Here is a 22500-nt window from a genome sequence, read left to right as displayed (position 1 = left end):
TTCTGGGTACATTTTAATTTTAGAAAGTTAATGCATATAAAACTACGTATATAGGTCTTGGTTAATAATAAAAATATACGTATGAAAGTATAGATTAAAAGATCCCCATTTACATACACACGTATATTTACATACGTAAGTAAAAACTACGAATGTACATTAGGTATTGCTTAAAAATAAAAACATACTTAAATACGTAAGCATAATGGTATAGGCGAAAAGATCCACAGTTAGTTATACACATGTATATTTATATAAGTAAGTGAACAAGAAAAAAAATGCGCCGAAGCAATCGAGTTTTCTGTACAGCCGCTACAGCGTATAATCTAGGCCACCGAAAATAGATCTGTCTTTCGGTGGTCTCTGTATAACTCCTGTAGCGTTGCCAGAAGCACGATTATGGCTTACTTTAACCTTAAATAAGATTAAAAACAACTACTGAAGCTAGAGGACTGTAATTGGTATGTTTGATGATTGGAGGGTGGATGATCGACACTCCAATTTGCAGCCCTCTAGACTTAGTTGCTTTTAGGATCTGAGAGCGTACAGAAAATGTGCGGACGTAAAAAGTGCGGACGGACAGACAAAGCCGGCACAATAGCTTTCTTTTTCTTACAGAAAACTAAAAAGCACTACAAATAAAATTCTGTTAATGATATATAACCAGTGTTTACAAAAATCCCTGACAAATCCCAGAGAAAACTCCCATTTAAACCCAGTGTCTTTAGAGCAATGAAACCGGGAAACACAGAGCCTCCCGGTTTCCCTCGATCAGATAAGACGTCAAAACCCCTTTGAGATAGGCCGGGCAAGCCATTCTCCTGGAACCCGAGGTTAAATTTGCTGGAAACGGCCTGGAAAATTTTTATCTGGACCAGAGGGAGACGCAGGCGGCTCACACGATAAGAACAGAGGAGAGAGGAAAAAGGCCCGACATTGTTGAAATTTCTGCCGGGAACTCGAAGGTTGAAATACATTTCCATTTTTCCAGTTCTGGAAGCTCGGAATTCTCATCGCGAATATTTTTTGAGTGAAAATATGAATCTTAAGGCAGGCATAACATGCGCCTCGGAAAGACGGATTTTGCTGACGAAACATTAAAATTTGTTATATTACAGTCATACCCGGTGAATGAACAGGAGAGGAGAGAGAGAGAGAGAGAGAGAGAGAGAGAGAGAGAGAGAGAGAGAGAGAGAGAGAGAGAGACAGACAGAAATTTCTAATTTACCATGAGCTGATTAAAGAGGCCATTACCATACTGAAATTATTGCGTGCCCATATCTGCTTTCTTACTAGTAGTCATTAAGTATTTGTCTGTCTGCCTGTCTTATATATATATATATATATATATATATATATATATATATATATATATATATATATATATATATATATATATATATATATATATATATATATATATATATATATATATATATATATATATATATATATATATATATATATATATATATATATATATATATATATATATTTAATATATATACAGTATATATATACATATATATATATATATATATGGTTCCATGATTCTGATAATAGCAATTATTACCAGTCATAACTACAGTATATACCATCCTACCTACAGGCTAACAAGCAAGTGTAAAGAACTGAATATTACAAATATAACTGAATATAAAAAGAAGAAATTGTAACTGCCACCGATTCGATACAAAACTGTCGTTCTCGCCAAATTACTGACCTCTGGCAATGCTTCGTTCCATAGATTTTTATGCTGAGGTACAGGAGATCAGCGCCTGCCCTATGAGCCTACGGAGCCCCAGGAGGACTTTATTATAATTATATAATTATATATTATTTTTACTCAGGTACCTTCTACCCTGTTACTAAAATTCGAATCTCTTAGCATTTACTGATCTGTCTTTTCACCTGAATTGAGCTTTTAGACATCGACTCCCAATTTCCAAACTACCCATCATTCTAATGCCCTGTTTCAACACCCAAGCTTCACGTATCGTTACATTTTCAACAACCCTAAATTGCGCCTTTGAAGAAGATGAAACAGGCTATATACCTACTATATACCTATAGAACATAGAAACCATTCCATATCAAACATTCTCCGCCGTGATAGTTCTATATTCCCACATCCATCTAGCGAAAGCTATCCGTGTTTTAGGAAGTCATTCCAGATCCGCCCGTGATTCGGCTTGACTGACCTCCAAAGGGCGCGGGAGAGGAGCGGTTTTAGGCTGATTGAATGGGTGGATGAAGTTGAAAACAGTTTGATCTTAAAAGGGGGATTTAGGTTGGGAAGAATTAAACTTAAAATAATGATATTCATTGAACTGAGAGATATAGTAAAGGAAGAAAGTGTTTATAGGTGAAAACTGTAAAGAAAGAAAGTGTTGAAAGAATGTGTTTATAGGTGAAAACTGTAAAGGAAGAAAGTGTTTATAGGTGAAAACTGTAAAGGAAGAAAGTGTTCATTGGTGAAACCTGTAAAAGAAGAAAGTGTTGATTTGGTCAAAACTGAAAAGGAAGAAAGTGTCAGTTGGTGAAAAAAAAAGGAAGAAAGTGTTTATTGGTGAGAACTGTAAAGGAAGAAAGTGTTTATTGGTGAAAGCTGTAAAGAAAGAAAATGTTTATAGGTGAACACTGTAAGGGAAGGAAGTGTCTTTTGGTGAGAACTGTAAAGAAAGAAAGAGTTTATTGGTGCAAACTGAAAATGAAGAAATTTTAATTGGTGAAAAATAAAAGGAAGAAAGTGCTTATTGGTGAGACCTGTAAAGGAAGAAAGAGTTTATTGGTGAACATTGTAAGGGGAAAAAGTGTTTATAGGTGAAAGCTGAAAAGGAAGAAAGTTTTTATTGGTCAAAACTGATGAAAATAACTGAAACAGCAAAATATTAAGAAACATCAAATTTACTAAGTATTATCCAAAACAGCAGCTTCTAATGAGAACCAAGAAGAGCATGAAGACAAGAAGGGGTGGGGGTTGGGGGAGGCAGAGGGGTGGACTTTGACCAAAAATGTGCCCCAGGATAAAAAAGAAAAATAGTTCTCCTACCAATAGACAAAACATCGAAGCCTAAAGTTGACCGAAAGCCCAAAACTGCTTTGTCCAAACTCGTGGAATTTATAGGTCTTCCTCTACCGAAACCTACACACACACACACACACACACACACACACACACACAGATTGAGAGAGAGAGAGAGAGAGAGAGAGAGAGAGAGAGAGACCCTAGGGGACATTTTTTCCATATCTTTTTTATTTTAGAATTTCTAAGGAAAAAACGTACCAGCGAAGGTTAGAAGTTTTCTTGATTTAATTCTTAGTTTTTTACTTATTTATTTATTTTTTGGGGGGAAAAGGAGATATGAAGGAAAAGAAGAGAGTACAACACTAAAGTGTCATCAAGGATCTCTAGAATCAATATCACTCTTGAACATTTATAATTTCTTTGTCGTTTTTGCTCATTTATTGCTTATCTTTTATTTCGTATCTTTTTATTTTCTCTTTTGTACATTATTGACCAAACGTAAAAGACTCAAAAATCCAAGTGAAAAATATCTTTTTTCTCCAAAATTTGTAGGCCATATACTCATAGAGATGTGACATATAAAATCACAGAAATAACTGGATTCAATGTCTGGTATACCCCATTTGGTTTGATATAACATTTACCTTGCTCTCTATCACTGCAATAACGTTTCCAGATTTCTGGATTTGCCGTTATCTTCCAAGAAACATTTTCCTTAAGACCTGACATTATACTGCCACGTTCTCGCAAGGGAATCGCCTGTTCCCTGACTTCTTCATATTTTCATGGCAGCGCACTGACTTCCATATTTAGTTTTCTGTAAAAGAAAACTATTGCGCCGGCTTTGTCTGTGCGTCCGCACTTTATTCTGTCCGCAATTTTCTGTCCACCCTAAGATCTTAAAAACTACTGAGACTAGAGGGCTGCAAATTGTTGAGTTGATAATCCACCCTCCAATCATCAAACATACCTGATTGCAGCCCTCTAGCCTCAGTAGTTTTTATCTTAATGAAGGTTAAAGTTAGCCATGATGGTGCTTCTGGCAACGATATAGGACAAGCCACCACTGAGTCGTGATTAAAGTTTCATGGGCCGCAGCTCATACAGCATTATACCGAGACCACCGAGAGATAGATCTAGTTCCGGTGGCCTCGATTCTACGCTGTAACGGCTGTACAGAAAACTCGATTGCGCCAAAGAAAATTCGGCGCATTTTTTTACTAGTTTATTTATAGAAGTCCATTTTTTTCATCTTTCCTTTACAAAGTCATCTAACTTCTGTAATCGGAAAGATACTGTAATATGAATATATGCAACAGCAGGCAATAAAACAGAAACCTTATTGATAACATAGTCATAGAAGACAAACATATGCCCTACGGAAATATTCTAGCACCCACTTATACGTACCCACAAATCAAGACGAATATCTCATATAAAGATGAGAGACCTAACACCCGGATGCTATCCGCGAGAATAAAAATCGAAATAAGATATTCCATCCGCCACGTTACTGTCACGGGAAGGCTTAGTTACAGGGCCGTCTGAAAGCCCTCCCGAGTTTGTCGCTGATGGTTTAACACCTCCGATGCTTCCGAAGTCGACACTAACTTTTCGGGTCCAACAAAGGAGGGGCGACGATTTTTCACGTCGTTTTGGCTCCCCTGCCAAACGGCTGCTGCTTCTCCTGCTTCTCCTGCTGCTATTCCGTCCCTCGCCTCTGTAGCCAATTCCCTAATATGTATGAGAAACGACGCCCGGGCCGTTAAAATAAATATGGAAAGGGGGAAAAGGAACCGTGAGATGGATGCCGTCGTATGCAGTGACAGGGGAGGACTTTCGAAAATTCTGGTGTTGTCAGAGTTAAACGCATTTGTCTTTACTCGCCCCTGATACAAATTGATTTGATTTAAGGAAATTTTAATTGATTTGATTGATGGAATCGAATGGAATATAAAATTTAGGCCAGAGGGACCTATTAAGTCATTCAGCGTTGAACGGGAAATTGAGAGTGAGGAGGTTCTAGAGGTGTAACAGGAGGAAAACCTCAAAGCAGTGGCACCATGAAACAATTGTAAGGAGACGGTGACGGAGGTACAGTAAAAGGAATGAAAGGGGTTGCAGCTAGGGGCCGCAGAGACGCTGCAAAGAACCTTAAGTAATGCCTACAGTGCACCGATGATGATTTATGAAAGTTTGGCTATAAAGCCAAGCACTGGGGCACTTTCATTCATCATTTCAGACAGTGAAAATAGGGCGTTGGAGTGGTTGGACAGCAAAATGGAAGAATGGAACCGGGAATGGATGTAAAAATAAATGGTTGAAAAGTGTGTGCAGCTAAGGGCAGAAGGGACGTTACAAACTACCTTTAGTAATGCCTGCAGTGCACCACGTAAGGTGCACTAACGGCCTAGCCCTTCCCCCTCCCCGACGGGGCCTCTGATAAAAATTTTTAAAAAGTTAAAAAATAAAAATACGTGGGATATTCTTTTTGACTGTTGCTCTTTCAGTAAACGACGGCACATACTGAAAAGCTCGAATTTCTCGTAAACGCCTTAACAGATGCGGCCACTTTTGTAATGAATGAAGTTGAAAATGGTAGAAGAATAAATATGTAGAAAGTTCAAGTACTGACGTATTCAGGCGTTCTGCAATTTCACGACAAAAAAAAGAAGTAAGAAATGCACCGAAGTTTCTTCGGAGCAATCGAGTTTTCTGTACAGCCGCTACAGCGTATAATCAAGGCAACCGAAAATAGATCTATCTTTCGGTGGTCTTGGTATAATGCTGTATGAGCCGCGGCCCATGAAACTTTAACCATGGCCCGGTGGTGGCCTATTCCATATCGTTGCCAGCGGCACGATTATGGATAACTTTAACCTTAAATAAAATAAAAACTACTGAGGCTAGAGGGCTGCAATTTGGCATATTTGATGATTGGAGGGTGGATGATCAACATACCAATTTGCAGCCCTCTAGTCTCAGTAGTTTTTAAGATCTAATGGCGGACAGAATAAAGTGCGGACTGACAGACAAAGACGGCACAATAGTTTTCTTTTACAGAAAACTAAAAATACTGCAATTGGCTTACGCGTCCAATTAAGAACAACATGCTCACATTTTCCTTTTACATTTTTGCTTTTGTGTTTCCCAAAGTTTAACACGCAATGCATTTTTAAAAGTGTATAAAAATTTTCAGTTATTTCAATTTACACGTTAACTAAACAGATTAACATTGGGACAGACAAATATTTGGAGAGAAAAAGATTTGGACAGACTAATATCTGGATCGGTTTTCAACAACAGTTCAAATGATTTGGGCGTATAATATTATTTGATAATAATTTATGACAATATTCAATAAGGAACGAATTATTTTCATTAAAAATTAATTAGTCAGGAAAGAATATCATGAAATGAAAATGTCACTGTTTAATGCAACACTTATGATGAAGTAATATAAAGCAGAAGCTGTAACATTAATTATAATACAGACATCAGCCATAATAAAAATTAATATATAAGGGACACTTTAATATAGGGCAAATTGTTTAAAAAACAAAACTAAATTTATTAGGAGAGAATGTCTTGAAAAAATATATATATATTACAGCTTAACTACCATTCTAAAACAATTAACAAACAGAAGCTGCATTATTAATTGAAACACAGACGCCAGTCATAATAAAGATGAATAAATAAGAACCACTTACAATAAAGCCGAAAACCTATAGAAGTAACCTAGAAAATACGACGGGATGTTAAAATCCATTATACCTCTGCCGTTGTATTTGATTTATGCCGAATATTTCCATTATAAATCGTTTCTGAAAGTATCGGGGTGGAAGCTGAGAAAGAGCCATTTGAAAATTTAAACTAAGGGCCTCCGGAGCTGGCTCCGTGCCCGTGACCTGATGGGGTCAGTAGACAGACTCATTTTTCTTCTTTTAATATATCAGTGAACTTTCTCGTGGCCATCCATCCGTTACAGGAGATATAAGGGGTAGAAACTGTATGGTGAAAGAAGATTCATAATTTTTGTTCTTTTTTGCTTTAACGATATATTCCTTTCAGAAGGCGAGATCAATCCCATAACTGGCGAAAATGTGTGGCCGTTAATAATTTTCTTGAAATCCATGGATAAGAATTTTTCTTATACACTACCCTTTCCCCTTATTTAAATTGATACATAATCAAATTAACCTCTGGCTGAATTATTTAAATGTGGATTTCAATCACCGCGAGTTTATCAAATATATTTTCCAGTTTTAAGTAGTTTTCAAATTGATAGACAAATTACTTTTGGCCGAGTTATTGAAATATGGATGCAATTACCGTAGAGTTTATCGGGTCATTTTCCAATTTTAAGTACTTTTTTCAAATTGATACAAACACAAATTAACCTCTGACCGAGGTGGGGGTGGGGGGTTACTGCCGTCAGTGCACCTCATGCGGTGCACTGCAGGCATTACTTAAGGTTTTTATAGCGTCCCCTCCGCCATTAGCTGCAACCGATCTCATTCCTTTTGCTGTACCTCCGTTCACATTTTCTTTTGTTCCATCTTACTTTTCACTCTCTTCCTAACAATTGTTTCAAATTGCAACTGCGAGATTTTCCTCCTGTTACATCTTTCAAACCTTCGTGCTTGTTCAGTTTGATACCCAAATTAATCTTTGGCCGAGTTGTTGATATATAGGTTCTGTATACCGTAGACTATATAAGGTCCTTTTTCAATTTAACACTATAATAAAAGACCGACGTCTTTCACCTACCATTAACGGCCGAGCAGCCATTTTGACTGCTTTTATAGAAAAGTATCTAATTGCCCAATAAAATTAGTTTAGTAGTTCTCTTGCGACTTTATATCAGTTAGTATACCATTTACATGGAAATGAGAGAGGAATTACATGATAAGGCTATGTCTACAAATAGTTTATAATAAAAATTCATTGTTTTTATTTTTATTTTCTTTATGATATTATATTTTCATAAAAAATCAACTTCCCGTTTTGTTCCTCTGAATGAAAAATACAGTAATAGCAAAAAGTGTTAAAAAATTCAAAACATAAAAATGTATGTCATGGGAAACCTGTCTCCAATATTGTTTAGGTTTCACTTGGTATTAGCCAAACAATGAGTAAAATCAACATCCATATTGATTTTTGGAAATATTTTTGCTGCTTTGCATATAATATACAGTAGTTATTAAAACTGCAGATACGAATAGGACAAAAAAAAAATACTAGGTCTATGATGGAGAACATTTTTATCCTTACTTCTTGCACAATTTACAAAATACAATTTGTTTAGTTACAGCGGTGCATTTTCCACTCACATATTTCTCACATTTTTTGCAGGTCATAACTGGTTTGTTGTTTTTGCACATGCGGATCTGACATTGCTTCCTTTTCTTATTGGATTTACTTACTGACCTCTTCCAAAATCTCATCAGAATGTTCGTCACTTTCAGTCATCTTTAAATTTGTAAAAGAGTTTGCCAATTCCTCTGCTAATCCAAGATTAAAATCATGACGGCTCAGTTTTTCCCCTGTGACCTCTGAACACAATATCCACGCATTGATATTTGCAAGATCGAGAATACTGTAAAACATATGCATAGGCCAGCGTCTGGAAGGGCACCTTGTGGAATAATTACGTGCCATTTGGTCAAATACATCTACTCCAAATTTGGTTGCCTTATAATACTCAACAGTTTCTGGCTTCTTCTTCTGTCCATCTCCTACTGAAACAGTACGATGAGTATAAAGGCTGTCTTGTTTTTCTTGCTTTGGTATATTGTCAATGTTGTATCCTTATCCTTCAGCAGATGTGTATCGTAGTTTACCTTTCCATGACTATTTGAGGTGGAATTCTTTACGGGCTCGATTCATTGTGCCAACAATACTGGTGTTTTTTTTTTTTAAATGTTCAACTAATTGAAGAGATGTGAAGAAATTGTCAGCTGTGATATATCTACCTTTCCCACTGAATGGTTACATTAGTCGTAGCACAACATAAGCTGATAGGGGTTGATTCCCTAGTCGAAATTCATCTTTCCCCAAGTAAGAAAATGCATTTAACGTATACTTTGATTCTGTATCAGCAGCAAACCAAAACTTTATTTCAAGTTTGTCTGGTTTATTTGCCAAATACTGTAGAAAAGGACATCTGTATTTGAGGGAAATAGTTGTTCATCAATTGTGATCGTTCTCGTGTGGCTTATAAGCGGCTCTGCAGTTCCCAATAAATCTATCCCACACTTCAGAAATGTGTGAGCAAATTTATCTGTGCGTAAACGTTCTGACCTCATTGTGTTTATGTCAAATCTCATAAATCGCATTATCTCTTTGAATCTGTGACGAGGCATTGTATCCCTGAAAAAGGGTGGACCCCATTTCCTTGACCATAAATGATCAATTGCCTGATTCTTTGCCAGAATCCCACGAGCATACATGATTCCCATTGCTGCAAGAATTTTTTCATGGGTTACTTTGTAATTATCGTTTTTCAGGACTCTTCTGCCTTCAGCTTCAGTGCACTTCCTGATGTGTTGAATAATATAATCATCTATGAGTATCCCAAGGGCACTCATGTAGCTGCTTTTTTGTATAAGACGTTTTGGAAAAGAGGTAGGGCCAGGAGTTTCCCTCAATATGTTTTGCTGAGAAAATCTTCCACAGTGTTCAGCTGCATGAGACATTACTTTCCACACCGTACCGCATTTAGCTCTAATCGTGTTTGATGATGAATCTTCGTCTTGAAATCGGAGTTCCTCTGCAGAAGTAAATAATATATATAAAGGATGCAGGAAGATAAAAATTACACAGCAATATTTCACCGCAATATAATAATAATAATAATAATAATAATAATAATAATAATAATAATAATAATAATAATAATAATAATAATAATAATAATAATAATAAAACATGAGAAACAAACATAGCAAAGTTTCTATGAGAAGAAAAATGTTAGCACAATGAAATATATATATATATATATATATATATATATATATATATATATATATATATATATATATATATATATATATATATATATATATATATATATATATATATATATATATATATATATATTATTGTTATTATTATTGTTGTTTGAAATATTGCTGTGTAATTTTTATCTTCCTGCATCCTTTATATATATTAATTTATTTATTTCTATAGAGGAACTCCCATTTCAAGACGAAGATTCATCATCAAACACGATTAGAGCTAAATGCGGTACGGTATGGAAAGTATTGTCTCATGCAGCTGAAGACTCAGGGAGAGAGAGAGAGAGAGAGAGAGAGAGAGAGAGAGAGAGAGAGAGAGAGAGAGCATATGATACTACCCCACATTCGATGTAATCACTTCTGACTCCTCATCGCCCTCAGACTGGCTGACTTCATCATCAGAACTTGATGGTTCCTCTTTCCCTACAATGTACTCATCTTAACTAATTTCCCCGCCAGAATCTGAATCTGAATCTTTCAACAATTCTGCTAATGTTTCATCTTCATCCAAACTTCGACGAGACATATCGATCGTTGGAATGCTGAACGCTTACTAATCTAGCTAAGAAGTGTATGTTGTGATGTAACTGAGCCGGTCTTTCCGTACGCGTCTTATACAGGTTTCCTTCCTAGACACGAGCGAGGCTTGTAGACGGGGCAGTCAAAATGACTGCTTGACCGTTTGTGGTAGTGCGGGCTGTATTTAAAAAAATAACAAGCACAATAATTAAATTCTTTTAGCATAATGAACTACTCAGTAAGTTAGGAAAAGTCATGATGTATCAACTAAATAACGATAATAGTTAAACCATGCAAAGCGTCTCTATTTCCAAAAGCAGTCAAAATGACTGCCTGGACATTCTAGTGTTTAGGTAATGTTCAGTATTGACATTATGGACGGGCATGGAAATTATTATTGTAAAATATTTCATGTACTAATAGCTATTGAGATTTAATCTAAAACACTGTTTTCAGTTATTTAAATTGGATAATGACTCAAATAAACCAAAGTCAAAACTCGTGAGTACTCTGACCTAATTAATGAAACGCGAGTTGTAATTACCGTACGGTCATTCAAACCCATTTTACGATTTTAGGTGCTTTTCCATGCAAACATCATAAAGTGGAATAGAAATTACTTTTTTAAACCGTCAAATGTAATAACAGAAAGGCATTAGCAGTATTCAACAAATGAAAAAATTAACAAAAAAATTAATGCTTAAAATTGCACAGTACCTTATAACTTGTACGTGTTGAGAGAGAGAGAGAGAGAGAGAGAGAGAGAGAGAGAGAGAGAGAGAGAATGGATGGAAATCCAGTCACTCATTCTGACAGGCAACGCTATCGTTACTAAAACAAATATATTTTGATGAAATTCATCAGTGGAAAAAAAACTCGTAATAAAGTTTATTTTCATAAATTTTCTTTACTTCAAAAATTTTTTAATAATAATCTTCGCTAATCCCAAAACAAGGGTGCATTTAAAAAGAGGAAAAAATTATATGGCATATTATTTCTCATCATTACCATAAATAATAAACTTTCCTAAGTTGATAACCTAGGAAGACGTTCATACGCAAATAAAAATCAGTTGAAGTTTTGAAGAAAAAGAAACAACAAGAAAGGCACAAAATTGCATATGACAACCATCACAAACAACCCAGCTATTTCTTCACACTCTGCCACTTCCTTTATAATACTCTCTGACATGAAGCACATTAATTTTTCATTCAAGTGACGGCCGCTGTCCTTTTGAAAGCTTGCCAGCCCTATATTCCTTGGGGAGGTTTAGGCTTAGGCTTACGACGTTCAGGCTCTCTCGGATGGAACAGAAGCTTCTGAGCCAAGTAATGGAAAAGAGGGCGAACTTATTTTCTCCATATTTCACTCACACTTTCGTGCAGCTAGGAATGGCGTGTCACTTTACTGACAGACTCAGATGCTGGCTTTTATTACAAACTCGTGTTTATAAAATGACAGAGCTAATATATATATATATATATATATATATATATATATATATATATATATATATATATATATATATATATATATATATATATATATATATATATATAATATATATATATATATATATATATATATATATATATATATATATATATATATATATATATATATATATATATATATATATATATATATATATATATATATATATATATATATATACATGTATATATATATAATACATACATACATCACCTCATGATATCTTGCTTAGCTATTCATGGAAAGCCAAGACAGAAATGTTATATCATGTGGCTCACGAATTTCAGGATTGCGCAATAAGCTCATTAGCCTGACTTGTTACGCTGAAATCACCCAATCAGGGCGAATCCGGAGACCTGACTTAGCTCGAGGTAAGAGAATTCACGGAAGACGCTGACAGCCTGCTGATATCAAAGACAGAAAATATGTGACAGGTAATTGTTGAATTACTCTAGTGCTTTTACACAAATTACTCTTTACAAATACTATGCGATTCTATTCATATGAGCAGGATATAAGATGAAAATTCGGAATTACAATTATAAGGATAACGACTAAATTATGGTAATTTTCATGACTGTAATGTTATTATTCTAGAAACCAGAATACGTGGTTAAAAACGAACAATGATTTTTGATGTGAAAAGAGTAATTTGTAAATATATATATATATATATATATATATATATATATATATATATATATATATATATATATATATATATATATATATATGTATAATGTATAAAATATATATGTATAATGTATAAAATGCACACACACACATATATATGTATGTATATATCTGTGTGTGTAATATATGTATTCTATATTATATATATATATATATATATATATATATATATATATATATATATATATATATATATATATATATATATATATATATATATATATATATATATATATATATATATATGTATCTAGAGAGAGAGAGAGAGAGAGAGAGAGAGAGAGAGAGAGAGAGATAAATGGATGCATGTTATGTTTGTATATCATTTACTCTTACCTAGCATACCTCTTTCGAGTTTACAGAGTTAATTAGTGTAGATGAAATGATCCTTCAACATATGAAGGGAATGATAGCAGAATATATCCCATCTAATTTTGCTTCGAATGTTAATCTACGCATTTTCCTTTGACCAGTAGCACTAACAGTGAGACAGGCTTCTTTGATTTACATATGTATGAATGATTTAGCAGGAGGTTATCCCTCTGTAGAATATGAGAGAGAGAGAGAGAGAGAGAGAGAGAGAGAGAGAGAGAGAGAAAATCAATTATGTTAAAGTGAATGTGATTTAACCTTGTGCAGAAGAAGACAAGTTATCTAGCATCATTAGTTATGTTTTTATAATATTAGGAAATCCACTCTCTCTCTCTCTCTCTCTCTCTCTCTCTCTCTTTCACGATAGGTACGAAATTTTATAAACATATTCAGAAATCCAACTATGTATCACACTGTACATTCTCTCTCTCTCTCTCTCTCTCTCTCTCTCTCTCTCTCTCTCTCTCTCTCTCTCTCTCTCTCTTACAATAGGTACGAAATTTTATAATAAACATAATTTATAGAAATCCACATATGTTTCATATTCAACAATATTTCTCTCTCTCTTGCTAAGTAACCAATTGGTTTTTAGCCACGTAAAATAAGTCTAATCCTTCGGGCCAGCCCTAGGAGAGCTGTTAATCAGCTCAGTGGTCTGGTAAAACTAAGGTATACTTATTCATTATTCTCTCTCTCTCTCTCTCTCTCTCTCTCTCTCTCTCTCTCTCTCTCTCTCTCTCTCTCTCTTACAATAGGTACGAAATTTTATGTAATCATGATTTTTAGAAATCCAAATATGTTTCACATTTAACAATATTTCTCTCTCTCTCTCTCTCTCTCTCTCTCTCTCTCTCTCTCTCTCTCTCTCTCTTTTTCGATAGATACGAAATTTTATATAATCATGATTTTAGAAATCCAAATATGTTTCTCATTCAACAATATTTCTCTCTCTCTCTCTCTCTCTCTCTCTCTCTCTCTCTCTCTCTCTCTCTCTCTCTCTCTCTGTTTCACGATAGGTACGTAATTTTATATAATCATGATTTTTAGAAATCCAAATATGTTTCACATTCAACAATATTTCTCTCTCTCTCTCTCTCTCTCTCTCTCTCTCTCTCTCTCTCTCTCTCTCTCTCTCTCTCTCTCTCTCTTTCAGATAGGTACGAAATTTTATATAATCATGATTTTTAGAAATCCAAATATGTTTCTCATTCAACAATATTCTCTCTCTCTCTCTCTCTCTCTCTCTCTCTCTCTCTCTCTCTCTCTCTCTCTCTCTTTTATGTAATCATGATTTTTAGAAATCCAAATATGTTTCACATTCAATTTCTCTCTCTCTCTCTCTCTCTCTCTCTCTCTCTCTCTCTCTCTCTTAAAATTCATAATAAACATGATTTACAGAGATCCAAATATGTTTCACACTCAACATTATCTCTCTCTCTCTCTCTCTCTCTCTCTCTCTCTCTCTCTCTCTCTCTCTCTTATTACAATAGGTACGAAATTTTATATAAACATGTTTTATAGAAATCCAGACATATTTCGCCTTCAGTAATATTCCTCTCTCCCTCTCTATCTCTCTATCTCGATGGGTACGAAATTTTATATAATCATGATTTATAGAAATCCAAATACGTTTCACATTCAACAATCTCTCTCTCTCTCTCTCTCTCTCTCTCTCTCTCTCTCTCTCTCTCTCTCTCTCTCTCTCTCTGTCTATGTGTATATAGTATATATATTATTTACACGCAAGGAGATGTTGTAGGTTTTTCTAACACAAAAGAAAAACAAAAACTTAATCTCTCCCATTCTGGCGCAGTGTCTTGCCAAGACCAGTTCTCCTTTGTTAACTTGTATGACGGCCCGACCATCAGACGGGATTTTCCCTTGGAAAATTATGCTTCTGTTTTTCCCCCCTAAATGCTCTCAATTTGCTTAGAGATATCCAGCAATTTTCCCTAGCAAAAAAAGGAACATTTTTTTTATCTAATGCTTGGCCTATTTTCCTTGATGGTTGTAGACACGGCTGCATCACTGGATTCTGAAAGGTCGTTTTTTTTCCTTTTTGGGGTAGATATGGCGTCTGAAGTTTTTTTTTCATTTTTTCCACTTTTCTGGATCGAGGGGAGAATCTTTATTCAAATAAGCGCATGTAATTATGTCTGGATATACTATTTGCACAACAGGTTTATGCCAAAGGCCAAGCTCTGGGACCTATGAGGTCACTCAGCGCTGAAAGTAAAATTGAGAGTAAAGTAGGTTTGAAAGGTGTAACAGGAGGAAAACCCCGTAGTTGCACAATGAATCAATTGTTATGAATGGGTTGAGGAAATTTAAGATGGAAGAAAGAGAATATGACCGGAAGTACAGTCAAAGGAATGAACAGAGTGAGTTGCACTGATGGCACCACCCTCAACAGGGTATCTTACGTATACAAGTAACACCGAGTTAGCAAGCGCGTGTGTATGAACATGTGCGCTTGCTTTAATTATACTTTCTTGTACGTTAACGTACTTTATAAGATAAATAATTAAAATTATTAAATTCAACTTAGAATCAAATCGAAGTCCTCAAAACGAATCTTTCTCATAATGAAAACTAAGCAGTTTGGGGTTGGTCGAAGTGTTTTCAAACTCAAAAGGCCATTTTGTTTTATAGAGTAAAAATGTTCTGAATGCATTTGACAAGATAGTGAACATCCTTTAATAATAATAATAATAATAATAATAATAATAATAATAATAATAATAATAATAATAATAATAATAATAATAATAATAAAGCTACCAGACGGGAATAGCATCAAACACATAGATGAGACAGGATACAAATACCTGGGAATAATAGGAGAGGATATAAAACACCAAGAGATGAAGGACACGATCAGGAAAGAATATATGCACAGACTTAAGGCGATACTCAAGTCAAAACTCAACGCCGGAAACATGACGAAAGCCATAAACACATGGGCAGTACCAGTAATCAGATACAGCGCAGGAGTAGTGGAGTGGACGAAGGCTGAACTCCGCAGCATAGACCAGAAAACTAGAAAACACACGACAATACACAAAGCACTACACCCAAGAGCAAATACAGATAGACTATACATAACACGAAAGGAAGGGGGGAGAAGGCTACTATGCATAGAGGACTGCGTCAACATCGAGAGCAGAGCACTGGGGCAATATCTGAAAACCAGTGAAGAGGAGTGGCTAAGGAGTCCATGGAAAGAAGGACTGATAAACGTAGACGAAGACCCAGAAATATACAGAGACAAGAGAATGAAAAACAGAACAGAGGAATGGCACAACAAACCAATGCACGGACAGTGCATGAGACAGACAACAGAACTGGCCAGCGATGAAACATGGCAATGGCTACAGAGGGGAGAACTCAAGAAGGAAACAGAAGGAATGCTAACAGCGGCACAAGATCAGGCCCTAAGAATCAGATATGTCCAAAGAACAATAGATGGAAATAACATCTCACCCATATGCAGGAAGTGAAATATGAAAGACAAGACCATAAACCACATAGCAAGCGAATGTCCGGCGCTTGCACAGAACCGGTACAAAAAGAGGCATGATTCAGTAGCAAAAGCCCTCCACTGGAGCCTGTGCAAGAAACACCAACTAGCTTGCAGCAATAAGTGGTACGAACACCAACCTGAGGGAGTGATAGAAAACGATCAGGCAAAGACCCTCTGGGACTATGGTATCAGAACAGATACGTGCCAATAGTCCAGACGTGATGTTGATTGACAAAATCAAAAAGAAAGTATCACTCATTGATGTCGCAATACCATGGGACACCAGAGCAGATGAGAAAGAAAGAGAAAAGATTGATAAGTATCAAGACCTAAAAATAAGAATGATATGGAATATGCCAGTGGAAATTGTACCCATAATCATAGGAACACTAGGCACGACCCCAAGAACCCTGAAAAGGAATCTGGGAAAACTAGATGCCGAAGTAGCTCCAGGACTCATGCCGAAAAGTGTGCTACTAGAAAAAGCGCATATAGTGAGAAAAGTGATGGACTCCTAAGGAGGCAGGATGTAACCTAGAACCCCACACTAAAACCACCCAGTCGAATAGAATGACGATGATATACCAAAAATAAAAGAAATAAAAAATAAAAATATATATATATATATATATATATATATATATATATATATATATATATATATATATATATATATATATATATATATATATATATATATATACATATACATATATAATATTAACATATATTATAAAATCCACGTCAGAAGGTGAGTGAAAACTGGGATTTTGAACAAGTACTTTCGTAGTTTATTCTACATTTTATAATATTCTCCAGCACGCGTCCCCTCGTGCTGCATTGGACATATATATATGAATGCTTGAATGTGTGTGTGTAATATAATTTTACTAACAGCAAGTGAAACAGTACATTTCTGATACATAAACAACAAGGTAACGCATTATTCTGTAATACCCTATTATACTTACATTCATGTTTACTTACAAAACATATATCATACCAGCTGGAGAATAATAATTTCATGTAAAACTCGAATGTTTCTGTTGCTCACACTGAGACAGCGAGACAGACAGATACAGACAGATGCAGACAGATACAGACATCCAAATAGATACACACGAAATCTAAAACATTCACCCAAGCGCAAAACGTTTGAAATCGCCAGTGGAATCTTTCCAATTTTTTAAAACGCCCGAAATGAAAACAAAATGAAAACACACTCTCTCTCTCTCTCTCTCTCTCTCTCTCTCTCTCTCTCGACGACTCCCCATAGCTTAGTCTGTCATTCATTCATTCATTCATTCATTCATTTCTCTCCTCAGTCGCTTGATAAATGTAAAAAAATAAAATGTTGCCAGTGACAGCGTTTCCCTTTCAGCAATATTGAAGGCCAGATGACCCTTCCCCCACCTCACCCCCTCTCTCCTACCCCTCAGATACAATTGGAGGGATTCTGTTAGCAGAGAGGGGGGGTTAGGGTCTGTGACATAGGAGAGGGGAAGGGGGCCCTGTGACACAGGAGATTGGGAAGGGGGGGTTTGTGATATAGAAGAGGGGAGGGGGCTCTGTCACATAGGAGAGTGGGAAGGGGGGTCTGTAACATAGGAGAGGGGAGGGGGCTGTGACATAGGAGAGGGGGGGTCTGCCACATATGGGAGGGGAAGGGGCTGTGACATAGAAGAGAGGAAAGGGGGTCTCTGACATAGGAGAGGGAGAGGGGGCTGTGACAAAGGAGAGGGAAGGGGCTCTGTCACACAGGAGACGGGGAAGGGGGTCTGTAACATAGGAGAGGGGAGGGTGCTGTGACATAGGAGAGGGGGAAGGTGGTCTGTAACATAGGAGAGGGGAGGGGCTGTGACATAGGAGAGGAGGAAGGTGGTCTGTAAAAGGAGAGGGGAGGGCTGTGACATAGGAGAGGGGGAAGGTGGTCCGTGAACATGGGAGAGAGGAGGGGGCTGTGACATAGGAGAAGGGGGAAGGGGTCTGTCACATACGGAGGGAAGGGGTGCTGTGACATAGGAGTGGGGGAAGGTGGTCTGTAACATAGGAGAGGGAGGGGGCTGTGACATAGAAGAGGGGAAAGGTGGTCTGTAACATAGGAGAGGGGAGGGTGCCTGTGACATAGGAGGGGGAAGGGGGTCTGTCACATAGGAGAGGGGAGGTGCTGTGACATAGGGGGGGAAGGTGGTCTGTAACATAGGGGAGGGGAGGGTGCTGTGACATAGGAGAGGGGAAGGTGGTCTGTAACAGGGAGAGGGGAGGGGATGTGACATAGGAGAGGGGAAGGGGTCTGTAACAAAGGAGGGATGGGGAGGGGGAAGGGGTCTGTGACATAGGAGAAGGGGGAAGGGGTCTGTCACATACGAGAAGGGAAGGGGATTCTGTCACATAGGAGTGGGGGAAGGGGGTCTGTAACATAGGAGAGGGGAGGGGGCTGTGACAGAGAAGAGGGAAGGGGGTCTGTGACATAGGAGATGGAGAAGGGGGTCTGTGACATAGGAGAGGGAAGGGGCTCTGTCACACAGGAGAAGGGGAAGGTGGTCTGTAACATAGGAAAGGGGAGGGTGCTGTGACATAGGAGAAGGGGAAGGTGGTCTGTAACAGAGGAGAGGGGAGGGGGCTGTCAAATAGGAAAGGGGAAGGGGGTCTGTAACAGGAGAGGGAGAGGGATGTGACATAGGAGAGAAGGAAGGGGGTCTGTAACATAGGAGAGGGAGGGAGGGGTCTGTGACATAGGAAAAGGGGAAGGGGTCTGTCACATAGGAAGGGGAGGGGGCTGTCACAAAGGAGTTGGGGAAGGGGGTCTGTAACATAGGGAGGGGAGGGGCTGTGGCATAGGAGAGGGGAAGGGGTCTGTAACATAGGAGATGGGGAGGGGGGTCTGTGACATAGGAGAAGGGAAGGGGGTCTGTGACATAGGAGAAGGGAGGGGAGGTGCTGTGACATAGGAAAGGGGAGGTGGTTCTGTGACATAGGAGAAGGGGAAAGGGTCTGTAACAGAGGAGAGAGGGGGCTCTATAACATAGGAGAGGGGAGGGGTCTTTGACAAGAGAGAGGAAGGGGTTGACATAGGAGAGGGGAGGGGATGTGACATAGGAGAGGGGAAAGGGGCTGTAACATAGAGAGAGGGGAGGGGGTCTGTAACATAGGAGTGGGGAGGGGGCTGGGACATAGGAGAGGGGAGGAGGCTGTGACATAGGAGAGGGGAAGGGGTCTGTAATATAGTGGAGGGGAGGGGCTCTGTCACATAGGAGAGGGGAAGAGGGGATCTGTAACATAGGAGAGAGGAGGGGGCTGTGACATAGGAGAGGAGGAAGGGGGTCTGTGACATAGGAGAGGGGAGGGGAGGGGGCTGTGACATAGGAAAGAGGGAAGTGGTTCTGTAGCATAGGAGAGGAGAGGGGGCTCTGTCACATAGGAGAGGGGGAAGGGGGTCTGTAACATAGGAGAGGGGGGGGCTGTGACATAGGAGAGGAGGGGTGAAGGGGGGGGGGAAGGGGTCTGTGACATAGGAGAGGGGGGGGACTCTGACATAGGAGAGGGGAAGGGGTCTGTAACATAGGAGAGGGAGGGGCTGTGACATGAGAGAGGGGAAGGGGGTCTGTAACATAAGGAGAAAAGAGGGGCTGTGACATGAGAGAGGGGAAGGGGTCTGTGACATAGGGGAGGGGAGGAGGCTGTGACATAGGAGAGGGGAAGGGGTCTGTGACATAGGGGAGGGAGGAGGCTGTGAACATTGGAGAGGGGGAAGGGGGTCTGTAACATAGAAGAGAGGGAGGGGGCTATGACATGGGAGAGGGGGAAGGGGACTGTGACATAGGAGATGGGAAGGGGTCTGGAGACTGTGACATAGGGGAGGGGAGGAGGCTGTGACATAGGAGAGGGGAAGGGGACTGTGACACAGGAGAGGGGAGGGACTGTGACATAGGAGAAGGCGAAGGGGTTTTGTTACATAAGAGAGGAGGGGCTGTGACATAGGAGAGGGGGAAGGGGGTCTGTGACATAGGAGAGGGGGAAGGGGGTCTGTGACATAGGAGAGGGGAGGGGGCTGTGACATAGGAGAGGGAAGGAGGCTGTGGCATAGGAGAGGGGGAAGGGGGTCTGTAGCATAGTAGAGGGGAGTCTGTCACATAGGAGAGAGGAGGTGGTCTGTGACATAGGAGAGGAGGAAGGGGTCTGTGACATAGGAGAGGAGGAAGGGAGTCTGTGACATAGGAGAGGGGAAGGGGCTGTGACATAGAAGGGGGGAAGGGGGTCTGTGACATAGGAGAGGGGGGGAGGCTGTGACATAGGAGAGGAGGGGGTCTGTGATATAGGAGAGGAAGGGGTCTGTGACATAAGAGAGAGGAGGGGGCTCTGTAACATAGGAGAGAGGAGGATGCTGTGACATAGGAGAGGGGACGGGGCTGCGTCACAGGAGAGGGGGAATGGGGATCTGTAACATAGGAGAGAGGAGAGGGCTGTGACATAGGAGAGAGGAAGGTGGGTCTGTGACATAGGAGACGGGAAGGGGGTCTGTGATATAGAGGGGGAAGGGGTTCTGTGGCATAGGAGAGGAGGGAGGTGACATACATTACAGACCCCAGTTCGTCCCCCAGGTCCCTCAGTGTGGCACCTCTGATGTCTACCAGAGAATTGCTAATGCATCTTCCGGTATATTTTGCATCTTCCAATCTTGGATGGTCTGGGATGCATCTTAGATATTTCTCGAGCTTATTCTTAAACACATCTACGCTCACTCCTGGTATGCTTCTCAGATGAGCTGGTAGCGCATTGAATAGACGCTGCATTATCGATGCTGGTGCGTGGTGAATTAATGTCCTGTGTGCTTTCCTCAGTTTTCCTGGTATAGTTTTGGGCACTATTAATCTACCCCTGCTTGCTTTTTCTGATATTTTTTGCTCCATGATGTTTTCAGTAATTCCTTCTATCTGCTTCCATGCCTGGATTATGATGTAGCGTTCTCATCTCCTTTCAAGACTATATAAGTTTAAGAACTGTAGTCTTTCCTAGTAGTCAAGGTCCTTAACTTCTTCTGTTCTAGCTGTAAAGGACCTTTGTACACTCTCTATTTGTGCAATATCCTTTTGGTAGTGTGGGTACCATATTATATTGCAATATTCAAGTGGACTATGTAATGTATGTTTTATAAAGCATAATCATGTGTTCGGCTTTTCTTGTTTTGAAGTGCCGAACAACATTCCCATTTTTGCTTTGCATTTTGCCAATAGTATTGCTATTTGATCATTGCATAATATATTCCTATTCAGCATCACACCAAGGTCTTTAACTGCTTCCTTATTTGTGATTGTCTCATTATTAGGTCCTTTATATGCATATAGCATTCCTTCTTTATCACCATAGTTTATTGATTCAAATTTATCAGAGTTAAATACCATCCTATTTATCTCTGCCCATTTATATATTTTGTTTAGGTCTCTTTGTAGTGAGTTCCTATCTTCATCACAAGTAATTTCTCTACTTATTCTTGTGTCATCGGCGAAACTTCTCACTACTGAGTCCATACCATTACTGTCTATGTTTGCAATCATAATCACAAACAGCAATGCAGCTAACACCATACCTTGTGGCACACCAGATATTACCGTAGCTTCATCCGATTTCTCGTCGTTTGCAATCACTATCTGTTTTATGTTTTGCAAAAATTCTTTTATCCATCTTCCTACTTTGTCCACAATGTTGTTTTCTAATTTTTTTCGCTAATATATTATGGTCCACCTTGTCAAAAGCTTTTGCAAAGTCTAGGTAAACCACATCTGTATCTTTTTCATTTATCATATTTTTATATATGCTTTCATGGTGGACTAACAGTTGGGTTTGTGTAC

At 38.5% G+C, this 22500-nt stretch overlaps 3 protein-coding genes across 3 annotated transcripts in view; 1 reads left to right on the top strand and 2 right to left on the bottom strand.

Moving 5' to 3' along the window:
* The window catches only part of LOC136839129 (uncharacterized), a 239315-nt gene that overhangs the window by 84812 nt on the left and 132003 nt on the right, over positions 1 to 22500 (top strand). The gene's annotated exons all lie outside the window — the stretch shown is intronic.
* On the bottom strand, positions 18223 to 20391 carry LOC136839707 (uncharacterized). The gene is made up of 4 exons (XM_067106060.1): positions 20187 to 20391; positions 19800 to 19976; positions 19043 to 19274; positions 18223 to 18895 (listed from the first exon to the last, which is right to left on the bottom strand). Exons 1-4 carry the CDS (start codon positions 20389 to 20391, stop codon positions 18223 to 18225), a joined length of 1287 nt encoding a protein of 428 aa, XP_066962161.1.
* Positions 20437 to 21228, bottom strand: LOC136839706 (uncharacterized). The gene has a single exon (XM_067106059.1). It carries the CDS (start codon positions 21226 to 21228, stop codon positions 20437 to 20439), a length of 792 nt encoding a protein of 263 aa, XP_066962160.1.

This window comes from Macrobrachium rosenbergii, chromosome 6 (genome assembly GCF_040412425.1).
Source record: "Macrobrachium rosenbergii isolate ZJJX-2024 chromosome 6, ASM4041242v1, whole genome shotgun sequence".
Taxonomy (NCBI): domain Eukaryota; kingdom Metazoa; phylum Arthropoda; class Malacostraca; order Decapoda; family Palaemonidae; genus Macrobrachium; species Macrobrachium rosenbergii.
The sequence above is the reverse complement of the archived record's forward strand: the minus strand, read 5'-3'. Positions and strand labels throughout refer to the sequence as shown.

What these genes read in the sequence shown, in the direction of transcription:
- LOC136839706 (XM_067106059.1), bottom strand. Translation starts at nt 21,228, where the DNA reads ATGTATGTCACCTCCCTCCTCTCCTATGCCACAGAACCCCTTCCCCCT.
- LOC136839707 (XM_067106060.1), bottom strand. Translation starts at nt 20,391, where the DNA reads ATGTTCACAGCCTCCTCCCTCCCCTATGTCACAGACCCCTTCCCCTCT. An exon ending in GACCCCTTCCCCTCTCCTAT is followed by an intron (nt 19,977 to 20,186) that starts GTCAGAGTCCCC and finishes CCTATGTCACAG; the next exon opens with ACCCCCTTCCTCCTCTCCTA. An exon ending in AGCCCCCTCCCCACTCCTAT is followed by an intron (nt 19,275 to 19,799) that starts GTTACAGACCCC and finishes CCTATTTGACAG; the next exon opens with CCCCCTCCCCTCTCCTCTGT.